The 22,810-nt window shown below is 35.7% G+C and overlaps 1 protein-coding gene across 3 annotated transcripts in view; it reads right to left on the reverse strand.

Moving 5' to 3' along the window:
* Window positions 1-17,487, reverse strand: part of LOC138691817 (zinc finger protein 226-like) — a 97,803-nt gene extending 80,316 nt beyond the window's left edge. Inside the window, exons 1-4 of one of the 3 annotated variants that reach the window (XM_069814286.1) lie at window positions 17,032-17,487; window positions 10,620-10,717; window positions 7,798-8,031; window positions 2,066-2,148 (exon numbers count right to left, since the gene is read on the reverse strand). In XM_069814286.1, the coding sequence (XP_069670387.1) occupies window positions 2,066-2,148; window positions 7,798-8,031; window positions 10,620-10,715 (413 nt within the window). In that variant the 5' untranslated portion in view covers window positions 10,716-10,717; window positions 17,032-17,487. The remainder of the gene's footprint in view (window positions 1-2,065; window positions 2,149-7,797; window positions 8,032-10,619; window positions 10,718-17,031) is intronic. The other 2 variants (XM_069814288.1, XM_069814283.1) reach the window with 2 other exon arrangements.
* Window positions 17,488-22,810: the final 5,323 nt, after the last annotated feature.

The following is a 22,810-nucleotide window of genomic DNA, read 5'->3' on the forward strand; positions in this document are numbered from 1 at the left end:
AAAATACTATTTCTTTGTATGTAGAGAGCTCATGGCTATAGCAACTCAACCAAATATAACCGGAATTTTGTCCCGTAGGAGTTCTTTTACATGCCAGTAGAGCTACTGACATGAGCCTGTAGCATTTAAGCACACTTAAATGTCATCGACCTGGTCCAAGATGGAACCTGCAACCTCGGGCAACAAGGCCAGTGCTATACCAAGTCTACCAACAAGGCCAACTTTATAAAAATGAACCAGTCGGAGATGAAAAGCGTAATTTACGACACAAAATACTAAAACTGTACTGAATACGAGGAAAAAATATGAAATTTGAAATCTCAACCAGACATCGAAAAAAAGTCATGAAAACTTCAAAGTAATCATTTTGACCAAAATTAAGACCAGCATATTTCTTTTCTGTCTTCATTACTTGCAAATTCATATATGCCATTGATAGACGCATATGAGATGTAACTGTCCTCAAGAGAACAAGTCTCTACCTTAAATCTATGCGATTGAAAAAAAAATATATATATAAATTACCAAATTTCAGAATTTTTTCATTATATTATGCGACATGCCTTAGGATGATCCTTGAAGTTTAGGGACATAACTATTTGCCTCGTTTCTACTTAGAAAATGCTCCTTCAAATCATATGAGGAAAATATTTATCATTAGTCATTAGATTTTAATAAGTTACTCGTATATTCTATACCTCATTTTTGTATTTCAGTACCAATTTTTTAAAATTTTGGACAGCCCTGAAACCCAAACTATTTACATTTCACGATTTTTCTTTCAGAATTATGCATATCATGTTAAGATCCCTTCATGAAAACAAAAAAATGTTAATTTTTATGACAGTCATGCAAGATTTATTTTTCAAATTTGTTGAGTTTAAATGGAATGACCCATTTATGCATTCTTCAAGGCAGCAGATATGTTGGGAACTGTGAGCCATAATTAGTGTAAATGTAAGGTCATGTATTGTGGGTCCCTATTACCACGGCATGGCACGTCCTCAGTTGCGGATCGAGGAGACGGCCTCCAGATATGGAGGGTAGCTGTGAATATATTGAATAAGCAGTCACGGACAGCCGATGGGGGTTAGTAATCCAGCTTGGGGGTTGGGAGAAGGGCTAACAACCCATCACCGTAAAAAAAACAGCTTGTTACGAATCCTTCAAATATTGGGCGAATCCAGAAATGCATATAGATTGTTAGTTGGGAGGCCGGAGGGAAAAAGACCTTTGGGAAGGCCGAGACGTAGATGGGAAGATAATATTAAAATGGATTTGAGGGAGGAGGGTTATGATGATAGATTTTATTTTATATTTTACTGGGTTATTTTACGACGGTTTTTCAACATCTAGGTTATTTTGCGTCTGAATGAAATGAAGGTGATAATGCTGGTGAAATAAATCCGGGGTCCTGCACCGAAAGTTACCCAGCATTTGCTCCTATTGGGTTGAGGGAAAACACCGGAAAAAACCACAACCAGGTACCTTGCCCCGACCGGGATTCCAACACGGGCCACCTGGTTTCGCAGCGAGATGTTACGACCGTTACTCCACAGGTTTGGACATGATGACAGAGAATGGATTAATCTTGCTCAGGATAGGGACCGTTGGCGGGCTTCTGTGTGGGTGGCAATGAACCTCCGGGTTCCTTAAAAGCCAGTAAGTAGGTAAGTAATTTCAGTGTAATTAATGGTAAATTATGGGTTTTTACCCTATCCGTAAGCATTAAAATTTCATAGTGACAGGTTCATTATTCTCTATATAGAAAAGTGGAGAAGTCTTGCGGGCAAAACACATTACAAAATGGAGTGTACGTAAATGTAAAACTTCTCAGCAGCAGAGTGGTAGAACACAGCCAAAAATTGTAAAAATTTGTCAATTTTTCGAATGATCAGTTATATATGAAAGAAACTGTATATTGAGGTGTCGATATGGATAACCACATCCATATATTAATAAAAAGAGTATTATATAGCTACCCGAACATTTAAGTCCCCATACAATCATTAAAAGAAGCTGTCAAAGATTGAAAGAAGAACTGAAACACGCAAACTACACTCACCTATCAAGCAAAACCATATCTTCTTTTGCAGATATTTCTACTTTCTCTTCCTCATGAAGTCTGTTCAGATCGAATGAATCTTCCTAGAAAGGTGAACAATTAATGAACATAGCTTTAACTGACCACACAGATGATCTGTATTTTCAATGTCAGAGCTGAACCTCAATCCTAATGATTACCATGTAATTTTTTTAGTAATCTTATAATGACTTTTATATGGAATAGAAGTCTTTTCTCCCAACTGTTTCCATTTCCTTCCTTCATGTATACTTCCTTACATTCAGGCTATTTGTATGTATTAAAACGCAGTGGAATCAAGTTTCAACATTGAAAATATGTGCACGTGGTGTAGAAAGTTCCTGCAGTTTGCGGAACCACATTTTTTTACAATATTCGAGATAAATAAACAGGAAATTGATATTTATACATCACACATATTGCCAATACATCATAATTGAAAGATTTATTTCTCCAAAAGCAAATTCTCTATCACGATTTGTTCTTTTAGAAATAACATATCACAACAAAATCTTCTTTCCTACACTCATGCGAACTATAATCTGATGGTTACTATCAAATATATGTAATAAAGATTGTTCCGTCAGATTTAGAAAATTCAGAATTCGAAATGTATCAAGATATGGAACTTGATGTATGTCGTCATTGTAGAAGGATGTAAGACATTTCAATGTAGATCAAAGTTCGTAAATGCTGATTTTATAATGAGGATGATGCAATTAATAATAATAATAATAATAATAATAATAATAATAATAATAATAATAATAATAATATTAATAATAATAATAATCATAATAATAATGATTATGGTAGTCGTGGTGTTGTGGTGATATTGATGATGATAAAATACAAAATTTTGTCCAATATTCTTTTGGGAAGATAAGTCCATATGTAGATGAAGTTATTGGGGATCATCAATGTGGTTTTAGGCATCGACAGATTTTGGAGAAAAACTGGGGTAAATCAGATTTCAGAAAGGCATGAGACTTGGTTAAAATAGAAGTTTTATATAGTACTGTTATTGAATTTAGTATTCCCAAGAAACTAGTTCGATTAATTAAAATGTGTCTCAGTGGACCATACAGCAGAGTTCGTATAGGCAGTTTTTGGCTTATGATTTTGCAATTCACTGTGTGCTAAGGCAGGGAGATGCACTATCACCTTTACTTTTTAACTATGATCTAGAATATGCCATTAGGAAAGTCCAGAATAAGGGAGAGGGTTTGGAATTGAACGGGTTATATCAGCTGCTTGTTTATGTGGATGATGTGGATATGTTAAGAGATAATCCCCAAACGATTAGGGAAAACACGAAAATTTTACTTGAAGCAAATAAAGTGAGAGGTTTGGAAGTAAACCTCGAAAAAACAAATACAGTGAAACTTCCCTTAACAGACACTTATCAATAACGGACCCCTCTCAATAGCGGACATTTTAAAATTGTCCTGCAAATAATATTGGCTCTTATCATAAAATTCTTCCAAACAGCGGACATTCTCAATAACGGACACGGACACTGAAATGTATCTCCCAACAACAATTAAAACTTTCAAATAACGGACAGCGTGAAAGAAAAAAAAGAAAAAGAGGGTTGTAAATTAAACGGAATTCTTTGCAACAATCATTATCGTGCCTTTGAACGTTCTTGTACTTTATTGAAGGTAAGCAGCACAGTTGTTAGTTGTGATACTGTACGTGAGCAGTCCGTACTTTCTTAGTTTCTCAAGTTGAGTGTTCGGAAGTACAGTCACATTAAAAATGTCACAAAAACGTAAACGTTTGTCACTAAAAGAGAAAGTGGATATTGTAAAGCATAGTGAGAAGGAGAAATTACGTGTTCGTGAGCTGGCTACAAAGTTTAATGTGGGAAAAATTCAGGGTAGTGTAATTTTTAAAAACAAGGATGTTATTTTAAAATCATACACTGAGAATGCAATTCTAGATTTCTTTGTGTAAGGTGAAGTGGTACAGTGACTGATATTTATTTCATTTACAAAAATTTACTGGTACGATTTCTCTCTGGATGAATACTGTACTTGAAACAATCTCACTGTCTACTGTACTGTCCTGTAAAATATAGTGTTGAATATGTATGAGAAATTTTAACGATTTTCTAAATAACGGACACATCTCAATAACAGACATTTAATTTTTCCCCAGCGGTGTCCGCTATTGGGAAGTTTCACTGTATATGATTATGTCTCATGACCAGAACATAATGCAGATGAGGGTGGTGCAGCCAGTATAGTGCTGGCCTTCTGTGCCCCAGATTGTGAGTTCGATCCCGGCCCACGTCGAAGGCACTTAATTGTGCTTAAATGCGTCTGGCTCATGTCAACAGATTTACTGGCTTGTAAAAGAACTCTTGTGGGACAAAATTCCAGCAAACCAGTGACACTGATATAACCTGGAAATACTGTAAAACAAAAGAACTGGAATATATCGTTTGAAAAGGAGGAAAAATTTAAGTATCTTGTTGCAACAGTAACAAATATAAATGAGACACTCGAGATTAATTTAAATGCAGAATAAATATAGGAAATAGATATTATTCAGTTGAGAAGGTTTTGTCATCCAGTCTGCTCTCAAAAAAGTTAAAAGTTAGAATTTATATGCAGTTATTTTTTTATTTTATTGGGTTATTTTACGATGCTTTATGAACATCTAGGTTATTTAGCGTCTGAATGAAATGAAGGTGATAATGCCGGTGAAATGAGTCCGGGGTCCAGCACCGAAAGTTACCCAGCATTTGCTCGTATTGGGTTGAGGGAAATCCCCGGAAAGAAACCTCAACCAGGTAACTTGCCCTGACCGGGATTCGAACCCGGGCCACCTGGTTTCGCGGCTAGACGCGCTGATCGATGAACAGTTATATTGCAGGTTGCAATGTATGATTGTGAAACCTGGACTCTTACTTTGAGAAACAGACATTAAGGGTGTTCGAGAATATTGTGCTAAGGAAAATATTTGGGGCTAAGAAGAATGATGTGAGAGGAGAATGGACAGTGCTACAAACCGCTGAACTGCACGCATTGTTTTCTTCACGTGACATAATTAGAAACATGAAATCCAGACGTTTGAGATGGGAAGGGCATGTGGCATGTATTGATGAATCCAGAAATGCATATAGAGCAGACGTGGGCATTTAAAGAGATGCGCCGTACTACTCTGATTGATGCAACACGCATCACCTGTTAACGTAGTACTCAGCGGTGGATCGCGTGAAGTATTGAAACACGGAACGTTAAGTAATTACGCAGGACAAAAAGATACATAGTTTTCTACAAATGTTATTTTTAAGAATAATGACAATGAAACAAAACAAATTTTCCAAAACAAATACAAACTATTTTACAAAAAGCTGAAACATAACTGCATTTCTAATTTAAACAATTACTGTAAAAACCTTATAAAATTATATAAAACGTACAATTCCACAACAGTTAAAAAGTAATGCCATAATCTGAACCAATTTGTTTTGAAAGGGCATCAGTCACTAATTTGCATCCTTTGAAAATAAAATTAAGAAACTAAGGAAAAATAGATTCTTAACAAAATATCAAGCACATTACTAAGAAACAGAAAAACAAAAATTAGGCTATTTTTTAAACTTCTTACTGTAGTTCTTCGTTCTTTTTGTCAATTTACGTCAATTGACTCATGCCCGTAAAAGAAAGGATTCGTTTATTCTTCTTCGTCACGTAAATCAGCAAGTGTTTCAAAATTGGGAGTTATGTCAGACATTGCAATTGTGAGCTGATAGAATAAATTTTCGTCTGAAATGCGTGATCTTGATTTGGATTTTACAATGGCCAACTGAGAAAGAAACTGTTCACAAATAAAGGATGAGCCTAACATAGAAGCAATTTTCATAACAAAACTCCGAAGATGTGAATATTTTACTTTGCAAAGTTTTTAAGCTTATATACATCTAAACCAGCCATATTTGTGCACCTGCACTTGGGGTTTCGCGGCCAGACGCGCTAACCGTTACTCCACAGGTGTGGACTACTATTGTTATAAAAAATAAAATAAAAAAAAAATTGTTCCATTAAAACGAGTCTTTTCATGTCGCTCAACGTGCTAGTAAAATTTTGCAGCATAATAAGCACCTAACGCTTTCCCCTTTTTCGCAACAAATGAATTCATTTTCCCGTTCTTTGTGGAAATAATATTTTTAGACTTTTTTACTTCAGGATCTTCCATAGAGAGTGATTTTTTTTTTTAGTGAAATCCACCACTAACTGCCAGTACTTCAACCAGTCGGACAGGTACTCCAGCTAGGGGTGTGGAGGGAGGGAGATCACGTCCTTGCGTTCGACTCTTCGACATGTACTACTGATGCCCACGTCTGATATAGAGTGTTAGTTGTGAGATCTAAGGGAAAAAGACCTTATGGGAGACCTAGACGTAAATGGGAGGATAATATTAAAATGGATTTGAGGAAGATGGGATATGATGGTAGGGACAGGATTAATGTTGCTCAGGAAAGGGGCTGATTGGGGAGCTTTTGTGAGGGTGGCAATGAAATTCTGGTTCCTTAGAGGCCATTTGCAAGTAAGTGTTATTATTATTAATATTATTATTATTAGTTTTATTATTATTATTATTATTATTATTATTATTATTATTAAGCTCTATAAGCTATGAAATCTCTTGGCTGCATAGTTTAGAATATAGTCCCACTGAACTCTACAATCACGAACAATTTTCCAGTTCTCATAATTTTTTAAAACTTATATGTCCTCTTTCAGATTTTCCAAATAACTAAACCAAGGCTGATTTTACAATTGGAAAACTCTCTCAAATAAGGGTGTAGCCAACAGCTCTATAGGACAGGTTTCACGAGAAAGGAAAATAATTTCAAGTACAATTTCGTTAGGCTTATATTTACTAGTAGAACCTTTTGACTAATCAAGGATACAAGCTTATTCAGTTATTGAAAGCAATCATTAATTTTTATATTTAAAAGCTTCAGAATTACGTTTTCTATCCAAGTCACATTTTTCATTAATATGCTACAACCACTTTTCTGGGGAGGTCTTCAATTATCCCAATAAATTAGAAAAATAAAGTCAGAATATGGAACATGCATTCTGACGAAAGAATTGTGAGTCAACAGCAGCTGAGGTACTGAAAAGTGTGCCATTCTCTCATATTTGTTTGTGACAGAACAAAACACCTTCATAATGTAAACTGAATTACTATTTTTCTATAAACTTACTTCTTTGCAAAGTTCGATGACATTCAATCTTTTCCTGAATTTTAATAAATATATATCATCATCATCATCACCACCACCACCACCACCATCATCAACCATACAGGTTTATAATATAAGCCCAGAAGAACTGTTATGGTCGACAAAAGTTTTAATAAACATATTTATGAGTTTAAATATCTCACTTGATGACTAGCATAGTAATTTCTACATCATTATATTGTAAAGTTGCAATAAAATCCTGATGCTAAGTTCTATTTTTTCCATGCATTCGAGATAATCCTTTCTGTTGTTCGCCACAAATATGTATTTGCACAATATTATTTAATGTCATGTTCAAAAGCGAGAGCAGCTTAAGTTTAGAAAATTATTGCAAAAAAATAATAAAAGGAAAAAAGGAAAATCGATTAATATTTCCAGATTGTTAATGCCTCTCTGTTATATTTAAATCACACTAGCTATATCTGCATAAAGATACTGAAACACTTACATCAACTTCAGACTTCACCATTGGAAAGGTAATGGGCACAGGAGTACTTTCAACTTCAGACTTCACCATAGGATAGGTAACTGGCTGTGGAGTGTCTTCAACTTCACATTTCATCATAAGAAGGCTAACAGGCTCTGGAGTGTCTTCAACTTTTACCTCAGATGTGAGATCATAACTGCGGTCCACACATTCTGTTTTGATGCCTGCCACTTGCCGATGCGATAAATCCCCTTCCTACAAAACATCAAGATGTCATGAATAAATTAATTTACCCAGGTTCAAGTTGACAGCATTCGTAACAGCTATCAATCAAGTTCTGCATGGCAATCACTGGCTAATTATTTCAACAAAGGCAACAATTTAGACAAGAAACTTACAGGTAGAAGAGATACGAGACTTTAGGGACATGTGGAATGGTAGATAATTAGCCAGGTCTTCCATTCTAAAAATAATTTACATGCTGTAATATGAGTAAAAGAATCTAACTCAGTATCTACACCATGTGACTAGACGTCTTCTCGAATTCGATATTTTATTACTTGTAATGAAGACATAACCAAATTGGAATTATAAAAAAACATAGCAAAAGAAACAAACAATGGAGATATCCAACCTCAAGGTTCTTCATCATAGAGGAGGCAAAACTTTCGGCTTTTAAAATCCCCACAGGAATAATGTGATATACGAGGCGTTAAACCCAATTGACTTAAAGTAGATAACGCAATAATCTTCCTTAAATCATTTTCAAAATTGTTCTTAAAGTAAGTTCCAAAAGGGTGTAGTAAGTAAACGGGAAGATACTTACAAATCATTTGTGTTGCATTGTATTCCCCATACTTCAATTACTTCTCAACATAATATCCACAAATGAAACGTGCATTTCCATAATGTTGTAAGTGCCGATACTGGGAGAATCTATTTTTTCACATATATCAGTTGCAGGTGCACTATTTGACAATATTACGGAAGGTTATGAAGAAAGTGCTGCTGCAAGTTATAAAGTAGAGCACTTTCAGGTTGCGCAAGTCACAACGTTGTATGTACTGTATGAAACTATTTTTGTTCCTACTGTAAACTTCACAAATTGGCACTTACAACGGTCTGGAAATGCATGCTTCAATTATGGAGGCATTTATCGAGTCGTGGCATAATTCTTTCTATCCCCTCATTGTAAAAATCGCCAGCCTGCGATGCAAACCACTCCTACACTGCTGTTTTCACTTCATCGTCGCCATGGTCTTCCGTGTAGATATGGTTTATTTGAATTTCTTTTTCCTTGGTGATTGCAGTGTGCCTCAATTCCATGGACTGCTGCTTCGATTCAGGTGTCATGTGACACACCCAAGTCTCGTCACCTGTCACGATATGGTCAAGAAACTCATTGCCTTGCTCACTGTAACGTGTGAGAAAGCTCAATGCACTGGAAGCTCGTTTAGTTTTGTGTTCCTTGGTGAGCATCTTGAGTACCCATCGTGAGCACAATTTTCGATATCGTAATCGATCTATCACAATTTTGTAGAGAACACTCCGCGACATTTGTGGAAAATTCAAGGAACACGAAGAAATTGTGAACCTCCTGTCCTCATGAATTTTTTTACCGACAGCACGCACCAAATAGTCATTGATCAAAGATGGCCTACCGGTATGCTGCTCGTCACGCACAGAGACGCGGCCCTCGTTGAACTTCCTAATCCATCTCCTGACCATTCCATCACTAATGGCATCATCACCATACACCTCACAAAGTTGACGATGAATGTCAGCTGGTTTGATATCTCTCAAACTCAAGAAACAGATAACAGAGCGGATCTCACAGTCGGCGGGGTGCTCCATCACATTAAACATTTCAACTGATCACAACTAACCACACACACGGACAGAAGCTCTGAAACTGCATGCACAGCTTGTCTGAGGACTGAAGAAGAAAACACGCATGCGCAAAATAACGATTGCAGCGATGTGACGGCTATAATTGAAAACGGAACTTACTTTAAGAACACGCCTCGTATTTCAAATTTAACTCTGTATGCTTCTCTCCCCCCCCCCCCCCCCCAAATCATCACTAGAAATTCAATACTGTTGCAGAAGATCAGTGGAATAATATCTTTTGTACTACATATATTTAGAATACAATAATAGCATGGAATATTTTAAGCCACTATAATAAAAGGGATTCGGTAATTCTGTAGAAAAATTGATCAATATGATGGATCTAATCGAGAATCAGTGACAGGTTAAGTCTGGTTTTTTCAGGCTTTTAGTATGCCTAACAAAAAACACGTATAAGCAAGAGATACAAAAAAACCTGAACAAACCAGACCTAAAGCCTCATCTCTGCTGATAAAGATTTAACATGTTACATATAACACATTGAATTTGACAAGTACACGGATACTACAAGTCCCAATTTACTTAACATGTCACTGACGTCCTTTATATTGACAAACGTTTTCTACCGAATTACCACGGATTCTTTAGCAAAATCGAATACACACACAGTATAAATCCACGTCTCCTTTGTGCAATGTTTTTATAACGATATCATTTCTAATAATATTCTCTGTAAATAAGTGTACGATCATTACAATTGATGTTTTCCTTTTAACCTGCGATATTAGAATCATTGTTATGGAAAAATAATTCGATTAATGCTTTGTTTGTTTCACATCTACATTTACCCTGTTTGGTTATTTTCTTATCCAGCAGCATTGGACTTTAACAATAGAATCAGATATCTACTCAGTACTGTATATGTCTAATTCCTTGCACATTGCAATTGATAGACAAACAAACAAAATACATAGAGAATCTTTTCAGTTTACCTCCGATAAAGTCGTATTCTCTTTTATTTCACATGTGTTATGTGGTTCTGAACCCAATAGGTCAACCACAGGTTCCATCTTGATCCCATCCATCATAACTGAAAGAAAAGTTCCAATAACTGAAAGTGATTTACAGAAACTGAGCTGTGCAGGCGAACGCATTACAAGTTGGCATGATAATTCTCTGGTCGCCGGGAAAAGGCACAAGTCAAAAAGAATAATTTTTCAGGAGAGATTTTCTTTTTAATTTACTCTTAACTGAATATAAGTATATATGCATAAGGGTGTAAATTATTTGACTTATTTGAACTGTTTTATCAGTAAAGCGAATTGAGTCAGTGAAGTTATGGTTTTACAGTGCAGTGAATAGTTCCGATCAGTGATAATTTATAGCGTCAATGAAATGTGTGCTATAGTGTCAGTGAAATGAATTAAAGAGTGTCAGTGAAATGCGTCATAGTGCCTCTACAGTGAGTGAGATGAGAGTAAAGTGAAAGACTATTGAAACTTATGTAGGGTCTATACATATATAGCTTGTATTGTAAAATTGGGTTATTTTATGTTTCATTATTAATTGTAATTTCTGTGTCAAACTGTATTGTGTATTCTTATTGTATTGTGTATTGTATAATTGTATTGTAATTTTGTTGTGTATTCTTTATATTGTGTATAGCACTGCTACCGGGTGCTTGCCCACTTGCAGTGTAAATAAATACATACACATAATAATGAAATTCATGTATATTGGTTAAAGTAAGATCCTTTTCAATTTAAAATACAAGAAAATTTATTATTTTAAAAATTAGAGGCCTAATTAGTCAAATCCACGCTCCTCACCTCCGTGCTGGGATCTTTCTAAAATGCGAAAGAGAGAGTGGTTAGCGGAAAACAACGGGAAGCTACAGCATATATCTTTCCCAAGAAAAACTGCAAACAAGGCATGATGAGTGTTTTCACAGTAAAAGATTCTGGACGTAAAATATCCCCCCATACAGAAGGGGATGCTGGGGAAGGACACATCATGAAGCAACCCAACAGAGAGAAGGAAAGAAGACTAAGGATTGGGACGTGGAATGTAAGGACTCTTCTGCAGGCAAGAATGTTGGAAAAATTGAAGCAAAAAAATGAGAAGAAGCAAAGTGGATGTGATGGGAATATCAGAATTAAAGGTGCGAAAATAATGGTGAATTGGTGAGTGACGAATTTGGGTTGTTTTATTCATATGGTGAGTGCAAAGGGAGTCATAGTGTTGGAGTATTATTGGGACCACGTGTGAAAGATAAAGTGATATCAGTGCGTTATGTAGATGACCGGATGATAATGGTGAGACTACAAAGGAAGACAATGGACTTACAAGGAGGGGACACCGAATTAAATAAGATTGTGTGATTTGAAAGTACAAGAAGTACTGTTTAAAGTCATACCTGGTATGGGTGGCCAATGACTCCTCGTTTTGAAAATATTGGCTATTGTTTGTGACATACTTCCGTTAGGTGCTCAATAGGGAAGCATTAGACTGTGTAACAGCGTAGCCCATATGGTTGGATGCTGAGTTGTTATCCAGGCAACCTCAGTTCGAATCTTAACTTATCCTATATTTTTTTCTTTTAATAATAATGATTAATATTGTGATCACAGTTATCTACTTACATACCTATATCGTATTTCTCAATGTATTGAATGCTTCATCACGTTTTAAAAAAATCACTAATTAATTAACATTGTATTGTAAAGGATAAACAATGAAATACTGCTCACGCACGAAGGTAAGATGTGTCACTGGTGTTTGTTATATTTCTGTAGCAGCTATTCCATTTCATTTTGTACCCAATTCATTATGATGTCATAAAAACACACAAAACATACATATTTCCTGCACCATGCACAGCAAATGAAAGAAGGTTGTCCACAGTCACACACATTTTTCCGCACTTCTGCTGCGAAACAGTTATCCTTCACATTCACAAACACTTCTCGTTCGTTTATCAATTTTGATGCATACTACGCATATTTCAACATGGCTTTGAATATAGGAACTGACAACTGAAAGTTAATTAAAATAATATAATAATAATAATAATAATAATAATAATAATAATAATAATAACAATAATAATAACAATAATAATAACAATAATAATAATAATAATAATAATAATAATAATAATAATAATAATAATAATAATAAGCTTTAAAAAATGAGAAGGCATTAGGATTCGAACTCGGGTTGCCTGGATGACAACTCAGCATCCAACCACATGAGCTACGCTGTTACACAGTCTAATGCTTTCCTATTAGGCACCTAACGGAAGTATGTCATAAACCAGGGTCGGGCATGAGTGTGGCTCCATTTAATCTGCCAGAGCTGCTCTCGCTCCGCAAGGCACTTCAATTCCAAGCCAGAGCAGAATGCTCACGCAGTGGCGGACTCACATTACAGCTACCTTCCCTCCATTAATATAACAAGAGCCACGCTTGTTCTAGTCATTCTGTCTGTCAGTACATAATAGTTTATAAGGATATTACATCAATCCATTGTACAGAACAGACTTTATAACACTCTTATTAATTTAATGAAATAAACTTCGCTCTATGCACACACACAAATCATTAGGCTTATTTACATAACCCATACGCACATACTGCAATATCCTCACCACGGTTCTACGAGACAGGCGTATGGCTTCCACTTCCCCTACTTGCTGTGGACAGAGTTCATCTGCCAATATAATTAAACATCGCTTGATGAAGTTACCTTCGTTGAATGTTTTCAATTCCTTTGCAATTTCGTGGCAAATTTTGTAGCTAATTCTCATAGCCGATTCTCTAAGTGCATTATTTTCATCCCGTTAATACATAATATAATATAATATAATATATAATCTATGATATATGATATGATATATGATATGCTATGATATATGATATATGACCATAAATTAATACAACTTAAAGAAAATTTTTCTCAGGTACATTATATTAGAGTATTTATTCGATATTTATATTGCATAATAAGTTATTATAGTACATTTAGTAATGTATAATTTTAAATTATACATATATTATGACATATCATCATCATCGACGCTACAGCCCAATTTGAGCCTCGGCCTCCCTTAGAACTCTCTTCCATGCATCTCTGTCCCTGGCACCCAACCACCACCCTTTAATTCCCACTTTCTTTAGATCCTCTAACACTCCATCCATCCATCGCAGTCTTGGTCGTCCTACACGCCTTATTCCTTCAAATTTATTCCCCATAACTTTCTTGGATATCTCATGATCTGCCATCCTTTGCACATGTCCTGCCCATCTTAATCTTGATATTTTAATGACTGTAACTACATCAGGGGACTTATATAGTTGGTAAAGTTCAAAGTTGTATCTTATTCGCCATTCTCCATTATCACATATTGGGCCATATATCTTCCTTAAAATTTTGGTTTCAAAGGATCTCAATCTTGACATATTAGTCTTTGAGAGGGTCCACGTTTCACTGCCATATGTTAATACAGGTTTTACCAGAACATTATAAACATTGCATTTTGTTTCCCTTGTAAGAAGTCTTGACTTAAAGTGCCTCAATAATCCAAAATATGTTTTATTAGCACTTTGAATTCCCCTATCAATTTCTTCGCTAATATCATTATTGTCATTGATTAATGAGCCCAGATATACAAAACTAGAGACCCTCTGAAATTTATATTGATTAATTTTTAGATGGGTTGTTGTTATCACGACTCTTTTTTGTTTTTTGCATCCAAAAATCATGTACTTGGTCTTCTATTGGTTAATTTTCAGCCCTTATGACATATCACAGTATAGTATATTACAGCGGAAGGTCCGTCTTCAAAGTTCGCCATCATACTGCAAAGTCACCACTGCACCTACACTGAATGACGTACAGTATGCATAAGTCACAGCGCTCGGAAGACCCGCTCTTTAAAGCACACAGAGCTCATTTCTCAGAATCACGTAATGTGCCCAGCCCTGTCATAAACAATAGCCAGTATTTCCAAAACGAGCGGTCATTGGCCACCCATACCAGGTATGACTTTAAACAGTGTCTTGTACTTTCATGTCACAAAATCTGATGTAATTCGGTGATATACGGAGCGTGTCCTCTCCTTGTTAGTGCTAGTGCATGTTTATATGCCACAAAGTGGATTAGCAGGCGATGAAGTGGAAGAAAGCTATGACAGGATAGAAGACAAGGAGAAGAAGGGAGCATGTAATCCTAATGGGCGACTGGAATGCAGTTGTAGGAGGACAAGACGGAAGAACAGCTGGAAAATATGGACTGGGAAAAAGAAATGACAGAGGAGAATATTTGGTGAATTTCTGTAAAAGAATTGCAATGATTGTTGGAAATACATTATTTCAACAACATAAACGAAGAAGATACAAATGGTCATGCCCAAGGAACGAAAGGAGATATCAGACAGACTATATATTGGTACAGGAAAGATTCCGAAATTGCTTAAAAATGCGAAGACTTTACCAGGAGCGGATATTAACTCCGATCATGTCCTACTGATAGGCGAAGTAGATATTCGTCTGAAGAAGATAAGAGAGAGACAGGTGACGAAATAACTGAACATGGAAAAAACTGAAGAATGAACGAGACAGAAGAAAATTTGATTTAAATTTTCAAGAGAAAGCCGCTACATTAGAATCCACACCTGAGAATAGTAATGAGTACTGGACTCATTTAAAAAGTTGTATACAGACAACAGTAGAAGAAACAATAGGATACACAGAAGGTGTGAGAATTAAGAAATCGTGGGTCACAGGGAAATGTTGGAGCAGACGGAGATGAGGGGAAAAATGGAAAAATATCAACACAGAAGGAGGTACAAGAAACTACAGGGAACTCAACAATGAACTAAGAAGAGAAACTGATAAAGCAAAAGAAGACTGGATGAAAGAGAAATGTGAAGAAATACAGAATCTAGAGAGAAAAGGTAGTAAAATGTTTGAACTTCACAAATAAGAACAGGAAATCCATGTGGACGACATCGGAAATGAAATAAAAGACAACAACGAATACTAAGCAGATGGACGAAATATGTAGAAGAGTTATATGACACAAAAAATCGTCCAGATGACTTAGCTATAAGAGACGAAGATGCCACATGAAAAGACGAAAAAGGATTCTCTATTTTAAACGAAAAAGTTGAACTAGCGCTTAAGGACATGAAGAATGTGAAAGCAACTGGAGATGATGGAATCCCCATAGAATTAGTGAAATGCTTGGGAGAATATAAGAAGCAAATTCTATCATTATGCAACGAAATATATGAGAAAGGCGAATGGCTTCAAGATTTTACAGAGACAGTGTTGATTCCCATACCGAAGAAAAATAATGAGAAGAAATATAAGGAGTTCAGGACTATCAGTCTAATATCGCACTCGGCGAAGATTCTCTTGCGAATACTGAATAGAGGTTTATATTCTAAGATGGAAGAACAGTTGAAGGAGAGCAGTTAGGCTTCAGGAAGGAAAAAAGTACGAGAGATGCAATTAGACTGCTACAGACAATCGGTGAAAGATACCTAGAGAAAAATAAAGAAGTGTATATAGTAATTGTGGACCTAGAAAAGGTTTTTGACAGAGTGAATTGGAATAAACTGATAGGGATCCTAAAGAAAAATTGGCGTTGATTGGAAAGAGAGAACTTTCTTCAGTAATCTTTATATGAAACGAGCGAAAGTCAGGATAGGAGAAGAAATGTCAGAAGAAAATGAAATTGGAAGAGCAAGTATGTCAAGGATGTCGTTTATTACCTAACCTGTTAAACATCTACTTGGAGGGTTTAGTAAAGAACTGTTTTCACAACATGGGGGGAGTGATAATGGAGGAAGAAGAATAAAGTGCATAAGATTTGCTGATGATATGACGTTGTTAGCAAAAGAGGAACAGTATGGGTTGAAGATAAATGCAAATAAGACGAAGAACATGGTTTTATTTTTTTTATTCTATTGGGTTATTTTACGACGCTGTATGAACATCTAGGTCATTTAGCGTCTGAATGAAATGAAGGTGATAATGCCGGTGAAATGAGTCCAGCACCGAAAGTTACCCAGCATTTGCTCTATTGGGTTGAGGGAAAACCCCAGAAAAAACCTCAACTAGGTAACTTGCTCCGACCGGGATTCGAACCCGGGCCACCTGGTTTCGCGGCCAGACGCGCTGACCGTTACTCCACAGGTGTGGACAAGAACATGGCCACAGGAAGAAAAATATTTCTATTACTAGGCCAATCTTCGTTATCCTTCACACTTTTCATGAGCCTGACGTCTTATTTGCGTTTCATTATGAGTTAGATGTGTTAAATAAGTGGATAGCAAAGTTATATGAGCCCGAAGTATGTTACAAGACATGTGGGTTAGTTGAGGCGATATCTACTTACGTGACGTGAAGCCGAGGAATGTCAAAAGCTTTCAATAATTTAAGAACGATTTTTCTCCGTGTAGCCCTTTGTGAGGAGGTATCGAATCTTAACTTCAATTATATACGATGCAATCCATAAAATCTCTTAAAAATACAAAATTACAACTGATCTCTTCCACAACTGTACTTCAGCGAAACGAATCTCCTACTCTCTCATATACCGAAGGTGAAAACAATTGGCATCCAGATTCCACACAAAGCGCCAACCATAGAGATCAATGATGCCGTGAATGTGATGGAGTTTACTCGTTTACTGCTCCTCACAAACTATTATCGGCCACTACATAGTCACGAAGGTCAATACGTAGTAAATATGCATCCATTAGTTGCTAACCACTATGATCGCTACTAACGCCTCATCACAGACAATGCGAAATAGTACTGGCACAGTCTGTTATTCCTAGTATCCTCAAAACTCAAGCTTCGTGATTGTATATACTAATATAGACTGTGTATCGGCATTCTAGCAGAGTTGCCAATGTGGCCATTCTGGCGCCTTTTATATTCCTTGTGGCGATGAAAATTTTCATTTAGCGATATGGCAACTTTACTGGCGTCTTTAATATATGTGTCTACCCATTTCACTTTGCGTGATTCCGGTTCCATCTTAAATTTATAAAAATAATGCAACTAAAACATTCTTTTCACAAGACTGTGATCCATTGTACGTAATATTCATCAGAACGTAAATATCTGTCAGTTATTGTAATTCCGTTAATTTTCAAAAGAAGGCACAGTAACGTTCAAGATTGGGTAGAAAACTTCTCCAGGCTCTGGTACGAGAATCTACAACGTTTATATGTGATTTACAAGGATGTTTTTATAACATAATTAAGTGGAATTAACGCATATAAATATACGGTATTACATTAATTTATTAAATATGTGGATTATATTACCAATTAAACTTTTAGTTTAAAATAGGCCTACATGTAATTTACTTCCAAACTTCGATATTAATCAATAGAAACGATGTTGAGCAGCAAGCCGTTAATTAATAATAGCGGAAATTCAGCGATTTACTAGGCCTATTAGCATTTAGCAGATTCTTTCTTTTGGTACAAGGAGGGGGAGAACAGCCTGGGCTAAAGATAATAATTGTAGTTTAATTAAAATTATATATTCAAGCCTCAAAATTCGGTACCGATATTTAGTCATAATTCAATATCACTACCATTTAAAAACAATGTACCATTAGACTCACCTAATGCAGAAAATTAACATTTTCAGGCCGGTTTCAAGGGCGCTACAGATTTTAAGAAAAATTCGAATGAAGCAATTTGTAAAGTATGTAAACCTGTAAACGACAGAATACAGGTTGGACAAACAGCAAAATGCAAGTATCAAAGATACACATCATAGCTGAATAATGCCATTTAATGGCCCTGTATCTTTGTATTAAATAATATTAACAATAAAATAATTACTCCTACAAATTTATGAATGTATATAAATGGTTATGTTCATAATTACAATGTAAGACTTTTTCTTAAAGTTTATTACTGCTTTCACTATCATCTTCAGGGATAATTGGCTACTTTCTGGCGTCTTGTTGGTGTATAGCTGGCGACACTGGTCTGGAATGATCTGACAACCCTGCGTTTTAGGTTACAATCGTTTTGGTTTCTCGCCGTTTATTGCCCTGTATTGACTTGCCTTCAACGTTGCCCATGTTCAAACAGAAAATTATGGAATGGAATCATAGTTTAAAATCTCGTATTTTCCACAAAATTCTCACAACATAGACTATTGATAATAATGCAATACTATTTAAACTTTACAAAAGATACAATTAACTTCTCGCATAGAAACCTCATAAGTGAGATCAAAAGTCAACATTCATGAAAGCGAAGGAGATAATGGGGTATGGTGACCAGTCCCTTTACTCCTCCATTGTATACATCATTGTCTAGTTATAAATTACACTAATAAAAGTTCAGATCTTCATTTGACACATCGTGAAGTGAGATGTACGGCACTACCAGTACTCCCTGATAATAGATTTAGATATCAGCAAAAACCTCAATCAACGCTATAAATTGTTGTGATTAAATAATTATTTAGGAGAGTGTGACGCAAGCTTACGGTTGACCGGAGAAGGAACTAGACTGTCCTCTGTGAACTTAAATGGAGAGCAGGATAAATATGAAACTTTTACATTCATGGATTACCTAAAAAATTATGGGTTTCATAAATAATATTTTCCATGTTGAAACTTTCGTACACTACTTTTAACACTTGAATATAAATAATAGATTAAATGGCGATCTTTCTCGTGTTAATTACGTAAGCATGTGCGGCTTACAGCTGTTTCGGTCCTACTTAACACCATCCTCAGAACCTACTAGATCTCGGCGCTATCTCAACTTCGCTGCCTGTTGTGTGGATGCGTTCGTGTGATAAAGAGTTGTGTCAAATAGTGTGTGTGTTCTGAAATTGATCTGTGTGTTGAGAATTTGATTAGGGTGTGTTTCAATGTGTCTGTATATTTCATATTGTTCTAGTGTGTGAAGTTTTTGGTTTTTGGGTTGTATGTGTAGGATTTCCATGTCTGTATTTATGTTATTGTATGTATGGTTAGCATTAGTTATGTGTTCGGCATATGTATATATGTATTGTGTCCTCAGGTTATTGCTTTAATGTGTTCTTTGTACGGTATCGAGTTTGGGATGATTTGCCCGTCTGTCCAATGTAGAAACTGTCGCAACTATTGCATGTGAGTTTGTATACGCCTGTGTGGTTGTATTTATTTCTATGTGTTGTTTGTTTTTTGAGATGTCTTTGTAGTATGTTTTCTGTTCTGTATGCTATGTTGTATTTCGGTTTTCTGAATGAGGATGCGATCTTGTGTGTGTTTTTTTGTTTTCGTATGTTAATGTGATGTATTTCTTGTGTTGAGATAGCGCTGAGATCTATTAGACTCTGAGGATGGTGTTAAGTAGCACCGAAACAGCTGTAAGACGCACATGCTTACGTAATTAACACGAGTAAGATCACCATTTAATGGATAATATATTCTTATGCAAAGCGTGAATTTTGAGGAATACTTCTAACGAAAATTAATGCATTATAATATAAGTAGGCGAGACTGTTGTACCTTGAAACACATTTCACGTTTTATTTTGGAAAATGAACATTTTTAAAGGAAAAAATATTTGAAATAATTAATGAAGATTCCTTTACAACTTCCTGTATGTAATTTCCTGTTTTACAGATCTATTAAGGATGGAAAAAATAAACTGAAGGTATATGTAATGTGTTCAAAGGTACAACAGGTTCATGTACCTTGAAAAATACCCTCTTCTAATTTGGAACACATGGAATATAGGTGGGAATGTAGCTGTAAAAGCTGACAGTCATATTAAAAAATATATTTGCCATCATAAACCAGACCAGGCTTCTCTGATTGAGATTTTATTTCCTGTAGTTGCAATAAATGTTTCAACAGCTTTCTTCAAGGCATACAGATCAAGTGGATGCCTCGTAACTCCAGACTTACATGATCTCAAAATAAAAAAAAAACCAATAGTATCGTGTACCTTGGAACATGTTCCATGATACAAAATGTTTTGTGTTCCAAGATACAAGAGGGTGCACTTTTAAACAAATATGACTCCCAAAAAGCAGAGATTAGAATAAATCACGAAAATTAAAATGTGTTATTACTCACCAGATGAGAAGGAACACACTGTACTTGATTGATAGTCATAAGTACAATTTGGTCTTGTGTTAGAAAACATATCAATGAAAAAAAAAAAAAGTATGAAGATACACTATGCTGAAGGTACAACAATTTCCCCTATAATCGCATATCATATCTAGTTTAAAAGTATCCCTTAACGCGATAATTTATCGTATGTTTGACACCTCTACTTGGTATTGAGAGCAGCCATCATCGTTCATTTAGAAGACAAAGAAAGAAGACTGACCAATATGGCTAGCATTCTGATGACGAGAATTTCGGATCCCAAATGAACGAGTATAATGTACACTACAACAGAACTTATGTATCTGTAGTAATTTAGAGGGCGGATTGAACGGTTAATAAAAAATATCGAATAATCCTTCACATGAAAGATTTTCAAAAATTAAGTGCATAATACCCATTAATTTGAGAAAAATTCGTTCCAGCGCCGGGAATCGAACCCAGGATCTCTCAGCTCCGAGCGCTGGCCGCTCTTTCCAACTGAGCTATGCCGGGACACGATCTACGGTGCTGGCCGACCTCTTCTCATTATATCACCTATGGCCTACTACCTGCATTTTAGACATATAAGTCATATATGCAGGAGTGCATATTTAAATGACTTAATTCCATATTCAACAACAGTTTCTGAATACTGTTAACATTGATATATACATATATTCGTATATATGATAGTGTCCCGGCATAGCTCAGTTGGAAAGAGCGCTCAGCGCGCAGAGCTGAGAGGTCCCGAGTTCGATTCCCAGTGCCTGAACGATTTTTTCTCTAATGGGTATGTACATATTGACTACTAACAAAAAAAAATAGTAGTCTTGATTATTCAATGAGGACGGCGAGACCTCATATATATGAGCCATTCAGAGCAGAAGTGGTGTAAGTCAAAAATGGGTAATGAGGGTTAAAGTAAACATTCTGTAAAATACAGCGCAAAGTAGCAATTAAAATTCAATTTATTTAATCTATTAGTAGCCAGTGGATAGCAAGAAGGCCACATAAATAACTACTTTGAGCTGTATTGTACAGAATTTTTACTTCAAACGTCATTGCCCTATTTTGAATTACACCATTTCTGCTCTGAAAGGATCATATGAATATATGTATATAAGTGCATAATAATTACATTTCGTAATTTCCTCCGTGATATTTTGTTTAAAATGGCTACATAGTGGATCAAAAGTTCAGTGTCCGGTTGTCAGTGACAGAATTTAAGGTCCAAAAGTACTCCTTGTGGTGGATAACTGCATGAAGATACGAATAATGGAGGTCTCATATTATAGATTTACACAGTTTATATATTGTAGTCTTTTCTTTCCCAAATAAACGCAATTATTATATTTTCTTCAGAGTTAGCATAATACATTTCTTTTGTCACCATGGACGATATTTTTGCATAGACGTTATACAGTATGGCCACACGAACAGTACAAGGACTGAATAGTTCATTGGTTCGAAATTGTGGAAGCTCTTCGGGTCATTTCTTTGAAAGCAAGTAGTGAGTATATTCAAGTTGGAAAAACACTCCCTTCCACAAATAACCGTCTCTGTTGCTGGCAGCAGTATTATTCTTACTGCATAGGCCTGCTGTGTAATAGTGAAGGCTTGTAATAACCCTCTCTAGATTACAATAGGTACTAAAATAATATTATATTTTTTCTGTAGCAAGAAAAATAAAAAACGAGAGAAAGACAATCGCATAATCCACCAAACGGTTACATGGGAGATTGATAATAGGGATACAACCACAGGCTAGTATATACAGTTACGAAGCTCAATACGTAATAAATTTGCATCCAGAGAGAGTTGCTAACCACTAGGATCGCTACTATCGTCTCATTACAGACAATACGAAAAAGTACCTGAAGAGTTTATTGTTTCTATCACCCTCAAAACTCAAGCTTCGTTACTGTATATACTAGATTAGAATGTGGTTTTAATGTATATATCCTATCTCTACAGAATTCACACAGACAGGGCTTACAAATTACCTCTGGTCTATGTGTAGGGCTAATATGCTTTATAAGGTTACCCGTAT

Source organism: Periplaneta americana, chromosome 16 (assembly GCF_040183065.1).
Source record: "Periplaneta americana isolate PAMFEO1 chromosome 16, P.americana_PAMFEO1_priV1, whole genome shotgun sequence".
NCBI lineage: Eukaryota > Metazoa > Arthropoda > Insecta > Blattodea > Blattidae > Periplaneta > Periplaneta americana.